The 16100-nt window shown below is 42.1% G+C and overlaps 1 protein-coding gene across 2 annotated transcripts in view; it reads right to left on the reverse strand.

Annotated features, from left to right (window-relative positions):
* Window positions 1-10671, reverse strand: part of epha4l (eph receptor A4, like) — a 59945-nt gene extending 49274 nt beyond the window's left edge. For both annotated transcript variants that reach the window (XR_006085388.1, XM_042339018.1), the window contains exons 1-3: window positions 10484-10671; window positions 7514-7581; window positions 3256-3919 (exon numbers count right to left, since the gene is read on the reverse strand). Coding sequence is in view for 1 of the 2 variants with exons in the window: in XM_042339018.1 (XP_042194952.1) it covers window positions 3256-3919; window positions 7514-7581; window positions 10484-10580 (829 nt within the window). In the remaining variant the exon portion in view is untranslated. The remainder of the gene's footprint in view (window positions 1-3255; window positions 3920-7513; window positions 7582-10483) is intronic.
* Between the last annotated feature and the right edge of the window lie 5429 nt (window positions 10672-16100).

Here is a 16100-nt window from a genome sequence, read left to right on the forward strand (position 1 = left end):
TAAGGCTTGCCCGACACTTTTCATGAAATGACGTACTTTAAAAGTGTAGAAACTTACGAGTTTTTTCTTCCATTTGTCTTTTTTATGAGTCTGCTCTGAAAGCTGTTTACACTGAATATACAAACTCCAGGCTTACCATAATTATCCATTAATGGCTTATCTGTACAAGCACTGGATTTGTACCAGTAAATACTAATCAGAAAATCTGGCCGGACTGACCACTTTCAGTTACTTACCACTCTATTACAGCTCAAAGTGACTCATATTCAGCAGTTTGTGGATTGTTGCCCAGTTTTTTTCTAACATGTCAACATAAGAAGTAAACATGCCCCAACAACAGTTCTGCTATCCTGGACATTGCCCGACATGACAGATTTGAAACTGGCCATGATGGAGACAGTCTACGGATGCTAACAGAACATGACTGGAGTATAATGGAGTATACATATATTTATATATAAATATATCTATTACATACACACACACTCCATTATATTCCAGTCGTTGTCTGTTAGCATCCATAGAGTATCTCCATCATGGCCAAAATGATTACTGAGAATTCAAAATCACCTAAATGGGCCAAGTGGTGTCTTGGAGGGAATTGTTTTTGGAGTTTCTCAGTTTCCTGTAATTGTTAAGGACATTTTGCACGATTTTGTCTGACAGAGAAAGTTTTATCTACCTCGACGTGACCTCTTTGCAATGCAGTTTCTGGGTTATATTCTTGGCGGGTGTTTTTTGAGTTTAGTAAATTTCTAATTAATAAATATATTCTTTGAAGATGTGATGAGCAGCAACAAAATGACATCATTGCACTCTGCTCTATCTGCCAGTCTAGTAAATATTCTTGCGGGGAGAATTGTCGGGATGTCCTCGCCCCCTTTTCATGTGAACTTGCAGGTGGCACGGACAATGGCAGTCTGTCACTTTGAATCTTCAACTATGTCCCTCGCAACCTTCCCATTCTTCTCACTGTTAACACATTCTGCTGAAGAGGACAACTGGAAGAGGAAATGTAATTCTGTCCCATGTGGTCCCAGGCCCCGGCAGATGACCAGCGTAGCGACTGCAATAACAAAAAGCACCTACGACTGCTGCTCACCAGGCCTTTGTCACACCATGAGATCTTAATCAATCTAATTCTGACCTCCAATGACAGGAGGAAGATGGATGAGGAAGTAAGTGACCCCTGGCCCCAGCTCGGTAATTGTCCCATCACAGTTCTCCCATGCAGAAACAATAGAGGCCGTTCCTATTCACAACGGCTAGGACACATTTGAATCAAACGGGAGGAATCCAGGGTCTCCGACAGTGACGTCTTGTCAGTTCTGTCACAGCAAAAGGAGGATTTTGTTTTCATGTTTCCCAACAGCAATAATACATTTGGTTTAAAAGATATGTTGTTTTAACTTCGGGATAAGAAAGACGATAAGAAAATGACCCTTAGTCTTTCAGAAAGATACATTACTAGTTCCCTTGTATTGAACATAATGAATAGGACTTCAGTTCTATAAAAGTTAAATTTTTTAAAATTATGGTATGTTAAATGATAATGGTAACATGATACATTATATAAACCTTGCAATACAATAACTAGTAGTAAAAGTTCTGTATGGAAATTCATTTCTCTCAACAAACGGCACACAGTGTGATGCGATCCTATAAATTAAGATGCTGAGGCAAAAACATTAAATCAAACTATTCATTCTTGTTCTACGCTTTTGAAAGAAAGTGCCAAGAATTATGACCTGGTGACCTCTTGGACTTAGTTTCTCAACCAAGTCTCTATTCTTAGGATTTGCAACAGGGTGTCCTTCCATCTACACTCTGCACTAACTAGTGCAACCTATCAAATGATCACTTCTGAACATCCATTGCAAGTAGCAGCAACAAATTTAGCAAAAGGAAAAGGGGGGGAAAAAAAACAGTATTATTCTGCTGTTTGTCACGATCAGCATGTTATAAAAAAATCCTACACTATATCCTGGGAACCTCTTCAGTGCCATCAGTATGGACAATCAAGCAGATCATAGATGGGCTGTAAATGTACACAATGGCCATCTCACATTTCAATTGTAGCATTATATTGAAATTCAAAACACACAAAGGGATTAGCAAGCACTGGCTTTAACAACGAGGTACTAAAAAAAATCTTCTTTGTAACTCCAAGGTATTCATATGCAAGCCTTTTTAAATTAGCAGATTGATATTAATTGGGCGTATGTTACTGGTTGGGAATTCATGTTTTTTGATCAGTTTGACAACTTTTTTTTTCCTAAAGTGCTAATGAGCAAGAACCATCAGCAGATCTTAAAATAACATCTCCAAGGAATATGAATATTATTCTTGGTCAAAATTGTGTTTTATGCAATTTATAATTGATTTTCAGGTCATATCCTGTGTAATTTTTATTTTGTGGAAACCAGATTTTTTGGGGGTAAATTTTATTCAACATTTTTCAAATTTACAGCCCCAAATTACCTAATAAATGGAAACCATATTGCTTCTAATAGAAAATTACTTCTGTTTCACATTTCCCTTTCGAGGCATCTATTAAAATTAAAACTCAATGGGAACATTGAAATTGATCAATTTGACAGAAGTTAAATTCTGGAGTATGAGCATTTATCACTGATAAAAGTCTGCAATTCTCCCCTTCTTGCAGAAACTGCTTCGGTTTAAGTGTCATCTTCACAAAATTACGGTTACTCAAATGCCATCAGATGTGCCAGTGTAGAAGAGTGGGGCCAGAAGTCAATGAAACGTCACCACATGAACGATAAAAACCACATGAAATTGACTCACAAGAAGACTCTCTGGTCTCGTAGCAGTATTACTTGGCATTGAGATTGGCACTGAAGCCAAGAGTGAATTGACATATTGTATAGGAATATACCAAACCAAGCATGTTTCAAGATAAACAAATTTAATAACCTCCAGCAAATGATTTTAAGAATCGAGATTTTCAAAAATAATTCTATTAGATTTTTTTTATATAACCAATATCGATGATGATGAGAATATGATCCTGCTTAAAACTATTTATAAGCAAATTCAGTGGCTTCCTACAGTTTTGCTTATTCAATTACATTATGTGGGTCAATGCACCACCCCTTGGAACTGATGTATCATGTTATCCCACTGGGTCATCTAATTACTCTTGTTTACAACATTTTGTCCCATCACTCTGATTAAATTATTTACACACTTATAGCCTAAATGATATCTGTCCAGATATACAGTATTGTATCCTACCTTGGCATGCTCCATTCCTTTCTTCATACCCAGTGTTACACAGGCATGTGCCAATGGGCACCAGCCATTCGCCATCTGCGCCACAATACATTTTTGGCATATCTTTCTCCTCGGAGTTATTCACACAGGAACCACGCACTTCCACAAGGGATGAGGTGTCAGCGCCTGTGATGGTGTCAGGAAACTGTGCCAGGTTGTGTACTGTCAGTGGACACTTCTTATAGAAGACCCGGACAGATACTAAGGCAATGCAGGCACCGACATCTTGAAATGCCAGGTAGAAGCCTTTCTTACTCAGAGGCCCCACATCACGGACTTCAGTATTCAGTTTCATCACCCGGTCACCAATGTCCACTTGTGTAAAACTCTCGTCAGCTGCAATGGTATCAATCTTTATGTACTTGTTCTCTGGAACATTTTGTTCACTGTCATTATTGGATTCGAAGTAAAATAAGTTAAAGGTCTCTTTACATGTTCCCATGACGCCTGGCAGACTGTTGCAATCCCTAAGAGTAAATTTGATCTCAATGTAAACTCGCTGGGCTCCCTCACGGGGTATCCAATCAGTCCGTAGCCAGTTGTTCTGATTGGCTTCCATCACATTACAGACTTGGTAGGTACGGATTGGAGTGTTCTTCTCATCCATGATGCTAACTTCCTCCCACTGTTTGAAATAAAAGGTGTTCACGTTTAATTTCCACGTGTATACAAAGCAACAGTTTCAGATCATTTGTAAAAACAAATACAAAACCGTATGCTATTCAAAGAATTTCTCTGGAAGTGAATAAACATTCATTTTTATCTGGGGATTATTGGTCAGTTTACTGGGAGAAACCCCCTTCTCTTTTTGAATCATGCCATGGGATTTTAATATCCATCTGAACAGGCAAGAGAGGAATTCGGTTTAACAACTCATCCGAAGGACAGCACCTCTGACGCTGCAGAACTCCCCCATCACTGCACTGAAGTGTCAGTCGCTATGAGCTCAATGTCCCAATGTGATTCTTGAACCCATAACCTTCTGACTCAAAAAGGAGAGTGCTGCCAACTGAGCCAGGTTGACATTTTATGCAGAATCCCAAATCTGTCTCATTCTGCTCTATCTCTTTGCAATGGCAAATGGTGGTTTAAAGTCAACAAACACATTCACTTCTACAATTTCCCCAGCACATACCAGTTTGCAATGCTTACTAAATGGTAATTTGCTCTCTCCTAACTAAGACAGCAAGATTTGGAACATTTTAAACAGATACAAATTTATGAATGATTTATCCTTTGAGCAAAATACCAAATGCCCTGGTCTTTTTTTTAAAAAATACGGTTGTAGCCCAATTACTAAATATGATGCAGACATTCCTACAAAGTCCTTCCACATACATATTTGATGGGAAAAACATCAAAGCTCTTTGTGTGGTGCAAGGAGAAGGGCATAATTTTACTGTTTGCAACTGTAGGGGCTGAGCAAAACCTTTTCATTTACCGTTCAGCAATGCAGGATGGATGCGTTTGATTAGTGTAAATAGAGACCAGTACAACAGTAGCTACACATAAATCCTTATGTCAGGGCCATAATACCTTAGTGATTACCTCGACTTGCTTGGGAATTAAAAATGTCGATACCCATGGTTTCAAACTGAACTCCTGGGAGATCGTGTCCCTCTATTTAATTTATCAGTAGAATGTGTTAAACCTTGTTAGTGACAAAAGATAAACCCTAATTAGAAGCTGTCTTAAATGAAGCCACATGTCAGGATAGTGCCTTTGTCCCTCATCCATCACCTGCAGCAGTTGAATCTCAGGAATGCAAGTTAATGCAGTGTCCCTCTCCTTCCAATTAAATTAACTCTAAATGTAATTACTGCACTACCAATATAATTTCACGTACCAAAAACAAAATTTTCCTGTGTGCAATTCATAGTGCAAACAAGTTTTAGCTTACTGTAAAGACTGTTTCAAGGTATTGTATAAAACGTAATTTTTTAAAAAAGTAACAATTTGATCACTGGAACCATGACTGTTTGTGGGACGCTGCTGTGCGCAATTCGCTGCCACATTTCACCAACAAATATACAGTCAATTCACTTTACAGTATATTCTGTGAAGCACTTTGAGACGCCTCGAAGACACGATAAGGCACTATATTATAATAAATAATCCTTGATTTGATATAGGGAGGGTGTCTACAAACGCCTCACAGGATTGTATTGTAAGGTGTATAGACTGGTAATGTGCATTTTGTAGATGGACCAATGCTGTGACTTTAAATGCTTGAGCTGTAAACAGGGGGGTCTTAATAGATGTTATCTGTACACAAGGGATAAGAGGCAGTTCCCTGTTTAACGGGCTTTTAAATTAGAGATTGTCCAAGAGATGTGTCAGAAAATAGATAAAGAAATGCTAGCGTGAGAGAGAGTCTCTTGAATTTTTCAAGACTGTTTAAAAATAGTACTCGAGCACCTCTGAATTCGTGCCAATGCCAAACTCAATTTCGAAAATAAAATACATCTCCTGGACACTTGAAATCGCCCACGTTACAGGTAAATTGCAATCGGTCGCTCATCAAACCTTTAACCTTCCTCTTGCTATTTGTTCACTGAAGACCTCAATAATTTGGAGACTGTGCTTCAGTCCCCTGCGGCTTTGCCTGCCTGCAGATGGAACAGAAAGCCTGTCTCTGCAATCAGTCAGGGAATGACCTTCTCTGGGTGTCAAGATTGAAGTGGAGCCTGGCTGCCACTGAGATGAAGCTGCACCTTTCCCGATTGTTAAGAGGATGGGGGACAATTGTGGGCAATCAGAGCAATGTGTGTGCTGTCTGTCCACTCTGCCACCAGCCTGTCAATCACACCCTGTGTAGGGGGGGGTGGGGGGGGGGGGGAGAAAGGAGCCAGGCAGACGCAATTCTGCAAGCAAACTCACTTTCACACACACACACACACACAGACGTGCAGTCAAGTTCAGCTCAGGTGCATTAAGCATCTCACTTTCTTAATCATATTTTGTTAAAACTGCCCAACAAAAGTAGTTGGATTATTGAGTCACCTAATGCAATTTTTTTTGTGGACGAATCTGAAATTGTTTTTGCATTACTTTTATTAACAACCCATATACACACACACACACAAAAAAAAACTGTTAAAATGAACTGGACGTCAGAATCTTATCAGATAAAATACCAGCCAACTGCTTTAAACTTAAGGCGACGATGCATTTTAAGGTGGAAGGAGAGTTAATCAGATGAAGAGTGCTTTGGATGTGGAGGAGCTGGGATCAGCTATTCGATCTCAGCAGTCAGTGAGTGGAAAGGCTGCATTGTGTTGCAGTGAGTGAGTGTATGGAGTGGTTTTCTTCAGCGACCCTGGGAACACGGCTCGTCAGTGGGCAGGAAATCTCAGCCACGCACTTCCCTGTGTTTTGACATTTTTCACTTATCTGGAAATGGGAGACCTTGTGCACACTCGTGGCCACCCCCACCCTGCTCCCATTCCATCTCTTAAAAGCAGTTCAGCTTTCCCGTTAATCCTCCAGAAAGCAACCACTTTCCTGACCTTTATCTCAGTCAGATCTTACTGCTCAGACCCTCTCTTTCCCTTCCCCCTAACCAGCCTCATCCTAAGGGACCACACTCTCTCTTTCTCTCTCCAGACCAGAGAAATCTCAATCAACCTGCCCACAACACCTAACGCCTGGCTAAACCCAGACACCTTGGCTAACAGTAATCCTTGTTATAATCCTCTGATAAGCTGTGAAAATGACTTGACGCTTTCAGAGTATGAAATGATGATTTCCCTGGGCATTTGATAGTTTTAATGACAAAACTGATTGCCTGGTGTTAGATGGCCTTAATTTTTTTTTACACACAAGGGTTCTTCTGGTCAGGTCTCTCTTGTAAGTTTCCGAGTCACAAACCACTTTATAAATCAAGCCTTATCCATTTTCTACCTAAGTATCTTCCCCTCTCTCTCTATTTTACCCCTACCCTTTGGGTTTCCAATTCTCCTTGCAAAGCAAGCGCTTTCTTTCCATTGGGAGTATACAGTTTCTCTCACAAAGAGCAATTCAGTTCATCAAGTAGAGCAGAAACCTGACCTGCCTTCCTCCCCCTCTGCAATCTCACTGAAAATGCCCATTAGCTCTCAATCTGCATCCAGTCTTACAGAATCCAGCCTTTGCTCTTTACCAACAGCCCCCACAGTCTCTCCCCCCCCCCCCCCCACAAACCCCACCAACTCCCCATTTCAATATTTAATATACTCACTCCTCCTTCTGGAGGGAAAGCTTCCCAGCCAAGTTCGCCTTGAACAGACCTGGAATCCAAAAGTGTCACTGTTGGGACAAAAATAACCAATTAGGGGGGGAAAAAGGGTCAGAGAAACCAGGATTGATATGAACGGTGTCTGACCAGCTACACAAGCTCGAGCAAGTTGTTGCATAGTTATGCCTGGTTTCAGCCCCCCACCTCCCCACCACCCAACAACAAAAAAAATCCTACTCTCAAGCCTCGTCTGATATAGGTTTAGATCACAGAAAGTCAATGTGTTTGCAAGGAGAGAAAAGAAAGAGAGAGAAAGAGAGAGAGAGAGAGAGAAAAAAAACAGCTTCACTTTTGCTGTAACCCAACGCACTGTTTCCAACTCGATCCAATTATCCGATGTCTTTAAGCGCAACGTTATTTTATTTTATTTTATTTTTTTTCCCCCCAAATCCGAGGCACTGATGGCGAGGAACTCCGCTGTCGATGTAGCAGCGTTTGCACCGAGTGCTTGAGATGCAATTGAGTTGGGAATCCGGTGGGCATTGCCCTCGCTCCCTGCTCTTCCCATTTACAGTCTGCACTGGGAAGTATCCAGACCCGTGTGTTGCTTTACGTTCGTAAAGTGATTGGTGTGGTTTTGCGCTCGTTGGGGGTTTTTTGTTTAATATAATATGAATGGAAACAGAAAGCGGGGCCGGTGAGTTGGGCAAGAGGGGGGTTCATTGGGGTGGCGAGAGCTGTGGGGACAGGAGGTTGAGGGTTTCAGCGCTATCTCCACCTCACACCAAGTGTTCTCCAGGTGAGGACCAGCGCACACTTGTCCCCGGGACTGATGGGGAGTTGGTTTGGGGGTCGGGGAGGGTCCGGGGAGCTGTTTGGAGGAACATTTTGCTCTCCTGACGTTCGCCCGAACTCAGTGGTGTACCTGTGAATACATGTATCTGTTTAAAGCACATCAGTGTGTGGGGGGGGGGGGGGGGGGGGGGGTTACTGGGGTGAATGGGGGGGGAGTTACTGGGGTGATGGGGGAGGTTTACTGGGGTGATGGGGGGCTTACTGTGGTGATTGGGGGGGTTACTGGGGTGATGGGGGGGGGTTACTGGGGTGATTTGGGGGGGTTACTGGGGTGATGGGGGGTTACTGGGGTGATTGGGGGGTTTACTGGGGTGATTGGGGGGGTTACTGGGGTGATTGGGGGGGGGTTACTGGGGTGATGGGGGGGGGGTTACTGGGGTAATGGGGGGGGTTTACTGGGGTGATTGGGGGGGGGTTACTGGGGTGATGGGGGGGTTACTGGGGTGATTGGGGGGGGGGTTACTGGGGTGATGGGGGGTAGGGGAGAGATCCGACAAGGAATGGATTCCATCTCAGTGAGAGTTTCATGCGTAGTTACACTGTGCCCAACGCATCACATCAAACCGTGCGAGAGAACCCGCAACCAACTAATACATACATCTAAATCGTAGCATTTTGTTGGAAAGCGTCCACAGAGTTCAGGCTTTCGAAAGAGAGAAAAGTTGGGGGAAAACAGGCATTTCCCCCCCCCCACCCCCTCTTTTCCACTGTATCATCGCCTTATAAGAGAATCGCACGCCATATCCAATTGGATTAATTTAATGTGGATTTACACTGTAGGAGGACAATGAAAGCTCAATCGTGGGCACAGAAAGGAGAGAGTGAGAGAGAGAGAGAGAAAGAGAAAAAAAAGAATGGGGGGGGGGGGGGGGGGATCGTGTCTTGAATGCTAAACGCCACTGGTGCAAGAAAAAAAAACTTGTGTCCCCATCAGGCAAGGCAGACTCCTTTTGTATTTTATTCTCTCTCTCTCTCTCTCTCTCTCCCACACAATTAAACCATACACTGATTTCCTTAATGCAACATCGCTTTTATCTGCAACTTGCGAGTCGCTCTTGCAAATCATCTTCGTGGGGGAGGGGGGGGGGGGGTTGAAAAAAGAGAGAAAATTCCATTTTTTTGTACGTGGGGGTGGGAATGGGGAGAGGGAAAAAAAAAAGCCAACTACTAACTTTCCAAGAATTAAAACCTTACAAACTTCTCCCTCGAGTTGCAAGGTCTCAGGCACAAAACGCAGTGGGGGGGGGGTGTTAAAAACTGTCACAAATCCTCTCGATTCCACCCATAAGATCCATTATTTGTTTGAGAACCAACTCAGGGTCTGGTCTGGGTTTGGGTAAAAAAAACACATCTTCACCGCAGATTTTTTTTTTGCTCAATGAACGATCAAATGTGTGAGAGTTAAATAAGATCTCAGGAAAGGGATAGGACTCAGCGTTGGGACCAGGGATGTAATTGTAGGTTGTCACACGTTATATGGGAACAGGTTATTTTAGGATAATCCGCGTCTCTCTCTCTCTCTCTCTCTCTCTCTGGTTGTGCTGTGTATTTTGGTACCTCTTTTAAAACGATCTCCCGATCGAGAAGGATTAGTGAAAGTGCGCACTTTCTCTCTTTTTTTTGTGTGTGTGTGTGTGTGTGTGGGGGGGGGCTTTGACGCTTCATTTCAGTTCAGTGCATTGGGGGAAAAGACGCACATCGCTCATAAAAATAATAATCATCATTAAAAAATAAACCAAGACCCATCCAGGGAGTCTGGGAGCCAGAGATACGATCAAGTCGCAGTGGGATAGAGATCTTAGCGATCACCAGGAGTGACATTCATCCCAGTCTCTCACTCCCAATATCACTCGTTCAATCTCTCACTCCTGGAAGAATCAGGTTCATCCAATTGCACTATATGGTTTGGGATTTGGTGCACTCACACACACACACATCTATCTCTCTCTCTCTCTCTCTCTCTCTGTGTGTCCTGTGTGATTTCTTCTCCCCCTTTCCCTCTCTCTCCCTCCCTCCCTTTCCCGTTAAGTTTCACTCAAATCAAGTCCCCTTCTTTATCATCAGTCAATGCAAATGCGGAGACATTGCAGTCAGCGCTGGTGGAGTGCAGAAACTTACCTTGGTTTGGAGCAAAGACCTTGGAGTTATAAAAGGCTGAAGAAATCCCAATGCCAACAGCTAGAGCACAGATAGTCAACTGTACAGTCCAGGCCATGGTGTGGTTGTGGTGGTGTTGTTGTGTGTGCGTGTGTTTCAAACTCCTTTGCAAATGGAAGAGGGAGCTTCACTTGGACCGTGGATCGCCCTTTCCCGGTGGAATAGTGACTGACTGGAGTTTGCAAGTGGCTGCTGGTAGACATTGCAGAGGGGGTTGGCTCTGCTGCTCCACGTCAGGCGTCAGTCAAAGGCTCCAGTCAAAATAGCAGCAACATTAGCATTAGCAGCACTGGAGTGGACTGGAACAGATTTCCTCACAGGCTTCTCAGTCTGGCATCTCAATCTCTCCCCCCACCCAACCTCTCTCATTATCCAACTGAGCTGTGATGTGGCCATTAAAATAATCAGCCCTCTCTCTCTCCCTTCCCTCTCTCTCTCTCTCTCTCTCTCTCCCCCCATCCCTCTCTCTCTCTCTCTCTCTCTCTCTCATTCTCCCCCACACCCCCCCCCAAAAAATCCCATCGTCAACCCAGAAACCCAGCAAACAATTGCAACCTATTGATGTGTACGCTTTTTTTTATTTTGCACCATTTAATTTGCACGAAAAATGTCCTTTATGCCGATTTATGTTTTTTTAACTCTCCCCCCCCTCCCCCCCCCCCCCCCAAAAAAAAATGAAGTGCAGTTTGGAGCTTTGTTGCAGAATTGGCAATCCAGCAACCGCCCCAACAGCCAGTAAACCCAAGTTTACAACATAACCCGGGAGAAAGGAATATTTCTCTGTTTTTATTTTGCTGTAGATTGTTTGAATAAATCTCTGCAAAGGCTCCGACAGGACTTGTGCAGTTCATGCCCTCGGTTTATGTGTGTTAAAAGCCACTGGGTCATTTGCAAGCCAAGAGTTTGCACCAAGTGTTTTGCAAAAGGATCTTTTGCCCCATCCGTTACGTTAAGGTTTTTGGTCGTAGTGTAAATGCCAAGTCTGGGGTTGGAAAGACATCGTTGCAAAGTGCAATTAAATAAAACTCTCCAATTGTGTGTGTGTGTGTCCCCCCACACCCACAGCTATTTAAAGTGTTTACCCATCGGCTTTGACCGCTGATTTTTATTTGCTCCGCACAAAAGTCGAGGGATCAAAGTTAAACGCAGTTGGGAACTTGCTCTCAAAAGTGCTTTTTACACGAGGGGGAGAGGAAATCAAGCAGTCGTAACCTTTAACAGTCCGAATAACGACCAGTCCATGGTAACACTGCGCCCTTCCAAGCGGGTACCATATTGCACACTCGACTGGGTTGCAAAGATTACTCAGTTACCTGTCCTGTCAGCAAACCAGGGATGTCTTCACCCAGAACTGTCAGCAGATGCTTTTATCCTCTTGGTCCCCTCCCCCCCACACCCCCACACCGTTGGTGCTTATAAATATTTCAGCAAAGTCTGCGTCGTTGGAATGGACACTGACACGAATGTGAACCCCACGATAAGTCGGTCCATACCCGACAATAGCATCAATAGGTCAGAGAGAGGAGGGGAGAGGGAGTGTGGTTTCAGTTCTACAACCGACAGCATTCGTTCCACAGATTCCCCCGAATCGATCGTGATGCTGTGAGACTATATTTTAGGTGCATTTTATTGGGGACTTGGGCTTGGAATATTTACCACCTCCCCCCCCACCCCCCACCCCCCCCCCCACCCCCCCACCCACCCCCACCCACATTCGAACTGGGGCACCGGTGATTTTGCATAACTTTTGTTCACTTGGTCTCCGATGGAGATTTATTACAGTGAATGATTTGCTGCTGTGTGTTAGTGTGTGTTAGTGTGTGTGTTAGTGTTGTGTGCTTTGATTTCATCTTTACCAGGTCTATCTTCTCAAGTGTTTTCTTGCAGGTTTTCAGTCTATGTGACGGTTGGTATGAAGATGATTAGCTGGGGGTGGGGTGGGGAGGGGTGGGGTGGGGAGGGGGGTTAGGGACACAGGGATCAGCTTTCTCCCACCCCCCCACCCCCCAAAAAAAAATACTATTGAGGTTTAGTGACTCACTGCCTGACCCACCAGCGCCACTGTGCGGAACCGTTCAGGTAAAAACATGTTCAACACATAACAGAAGTCCTCATGGCTTAAGACAGACTCCTTCAATACTATGCGATCTGATGAACCAGGGATGGGATACAACACACGAGGAAAGGGTTTGCGGATGATCACCGTTAGTGTGTTAACCAAGGCATCGATTTTGTTGTCTGTGTCTGTGTGTGTGTGTGTGTGTGTGTTTGTGTGGGTTAAAAAAAAAATTACAGTCCTTTGAGTGCTATAAATCTTATTAACCGCAACATTTACCTTTTCTTTAACATTTACTATCGTGGGCTACACGTGTGGAGGTTGGGATGCGTTGGGATTCTCCCGTTTGGTTTGGATGCTCTTTAAGGATGGTGATGGGGTTGTGCATGTGTCAGGCACACTGCTGAGCCCCCCCCCCCCCCTTTTTTTTATTATTTTTTATTACTATTATTATTATTATTATCTTCACTGACAAGTTTTTTGGGGGATCAGTATCTAACTGTCAACTTAGAGGTTCGACTCCCATTCAGTACACTTGAAGTCAACTGATGTTGGTAGCTTGAGCCTTTTTTTTTTCTTTTTCCATGTGGTACAATGAGTAAAACAGTTTCACAAAGATTGTTCAAAGCTCTTCAAGCGGTATACAACACGTTCCTATCAGCCACTGTGGTGAAAGAACTTGTTTTGATACAAGTGATCCTTCCTATGTTTCACTGATTCCTGCCTCTCTTCTTTGGAGAAGAGATACCTTTATATAAAGGGTTGGTTCATAAGCCGATCTGATTAGACTAATCAACAATTTGTACTTTGATTTACCAAAGCAGAAAAAAAAAGTGAGAAAAAGATGTATTAGTCGTATCATTACTTTGGAAAAACGCAATGGGCAATTAAGGTGTATAATATCCAGCTACTAATAAAGGAAATCTTACCATGAAAGTTACTGTTCAAATTTACTATTTTGGTCAAACTAGTCAACAATCTGTACTTTGATTTACCAAAGCAGTGTTAGTTGGATATCTCTTGCTTTGGCCATTTGAATGTTCCTGAATTTAAATGTGATCCATTTGTGTGTTAGGCGGATGATTGAAGACCATCAAATAAAGAGTGAAAACGTTCCTCTTTATATTGCAGCGGTTTTGAAGACAGCGTGTTATTTACTGGTACACAAATGAAGACTCATTTCCATTCATCTCTTTATTATTCTTTTACTTGGCCATTGTCCTAAATGTTGGAAATGGCCTCCTACTCATTTCTCTCCATCTCCCCAGCAGTCCTGTGCTGTCAGCTAGTGTCAGGCACCAGCCCAGCAGGCTGCTTTGTGAATGCACAGGCCTCCCCCCCACCCACCCACCCCCCTCCCCGCCCTCCAGCTCATCCCTGAATATGGATGAAAAAAGAAAAGAGGCACAAAAGTGCTTCTCTGAGTAGAGTATGCAATCTCGCAATCTTCAAAATGTCACAGAGAGAGAGAGAGACACTCGTTTTATTCAATGTAGTTTGCGCCCACTTGGCTACTTAACACCTACACATTTGACCCTGTGGTCCTTTCCCAAACTACATTCCATTGCCTGAGGAATGTGAGTACAGTTGTCACTTTATCGAAAAAGCTGTAAAAGCACGTCAGTTTTGGTGGCAGACAGTACAAAGTGTGTGTTTTATTTTTAAATTGCTATTTCGGGAGTAATAGATTTTTATTTCACTTAGCAGAGAACAAAATAGCTGTTCGGGCTAATTTTTCATCTGACTTTTTATTTTTAGAAATGTTTAGTTTCTTAGAAACTACTCTAAACATAACAGTACAGACCTTGTCTTATTAATTATTAGTGATTACAGGTTTACAATGTTTAGCAGTTGTGAGTGCCTCCATATAACATACCAGGTGATATTTCTAAACAGTAAACTTGGATTTGTTACAACTGGATAAGTTAATCAACAATGATACTTTTTGTAAACATTCTGTAATGTATTCCTGCACATCTCAAAATAGATCAGTCTTTGATACTTTGAAAAGAACATGTGTATTATATTCATTTGTTTTCTGCATAATATTGATCTGGTGCATGATTACATTTATTTTGATGCTGCAGTTATATTGTACTCATCAGTTTTATACTGTTATAGGTTGGAGAGCATGATGGACATTAACACTGAGCTATGCTAGATTGAACCAAAACTATTTCTGGTAAGATCAAATAATAACGTAGGTCCTTTTCCTTTGGCAGATCCTCAGAACACAAACACAGTACACAAAAAGGCTGATCATCAAACCCATTTCTCCAAAGACCACATGCAATCTGAACTTAATGAAATCTAGTTTTTCCCTGACCCTCAAAGGTAATTCGTTCAAATCTTAAGAGAAGATCTAACAAGCCATACATTATTCAACCTTGACTGTATGCATTCCTGAGCACAACATTGCTCAGTTTCAGCTCAGGAAACATAATGTTCCACATAGCATTTGATTCTCCAAACTGCACATATCCTTATAAACACCCCAATCCTATTCCCATCAGATTTTTATCCGGCTCTTTTCTGAAAGTATATGCACACTTGGAATCCAAAGCACCAGAAGACTATATTATGGATGCAAGAAAGTAGTCCAAAAATCCAATATAAGAAGTGCAATATCCAAAACATTGCAAAGGTGAAAAAATCTTTATTTAAAAAATAGTTTTTTCTGGTTCTTTTCTTAATACTCTTTAAAATCTTGTCAAATAGATAAATCATTGTGTAACCATGATGTACTTACTTACAATGGGAACATGGCTCCAAACTGGTCCTTCATAAAAAAAAGTTTTATTTGTTTTGTATCTTATTAATGTGATCAGTGAAATTATGTAAGAGAACTTAGTGCTGTAGAATTTGCTTATCATTTTGGAAGAAATGCCAAGCATCTGGTAACTCAGATCATCTTAACTTTATCCATTAAATATCTCTTGGACAGAACAGGAACATTTTTTTTACAAGAACAATGCTAACCTAATGACATGCTTTTTTTTTGCTAATGTTTATACTGCAGTTTGCTGTTATGTCTATACACTGCTGAAATCATATTACAAAAAGATTTCCGATGTGGTGTTCATAGAGTTTATCCAGGCTCTATGTCTGAAATAAGACAGATACAAGCAAGGCTAGAATGTAAGTGAAGTCTCACTGGGTCAAAAAAATATATTCTGACCTAGTAAGCAGGATCTGTTCACGGTTTTATGAATTTAATAGATTTCAGCCGGGTGCCTTAATAAGTTTGCTACTGTGTGTTTGGCTTGGCAGTCGCTAGTAGGTTGTAGGTCTATTTGGGGGGAAAAAATGTTTTGACAAACATTGTTGTATATCTGGCAACATTTTAATTCATGACAATTGTTTTGTAATTTTCTTTTACTAATTTACTATTCCTCCATCCCCACAACCATCTTACTCTTCCATTCCAGTTATTTACCATTTGTAACAGTAACAATAATAACAACAACTTGCATTTATATAGCGCCCCTCACACAGGATAGCATTCTAGAGCACTTACCATTT

Source organism: Callorhinchus milii, unplaced genomic scaffold (genome assembly GCF_018977255.1).
Source record: "Callorhinchus milii isolate IMCB2004 unplaced genomic scaffold, IMCB_Cmil_1.0 Scaffold11, whole genome shotgun sequence".
Classification (NCBI taxonomy): Eukaryota; Metazoa; Chordata; class Chondrichthyes; order Chimaeriformes; family Callorhinchidae; genus Callorhinchus; species Callorhinchus milii.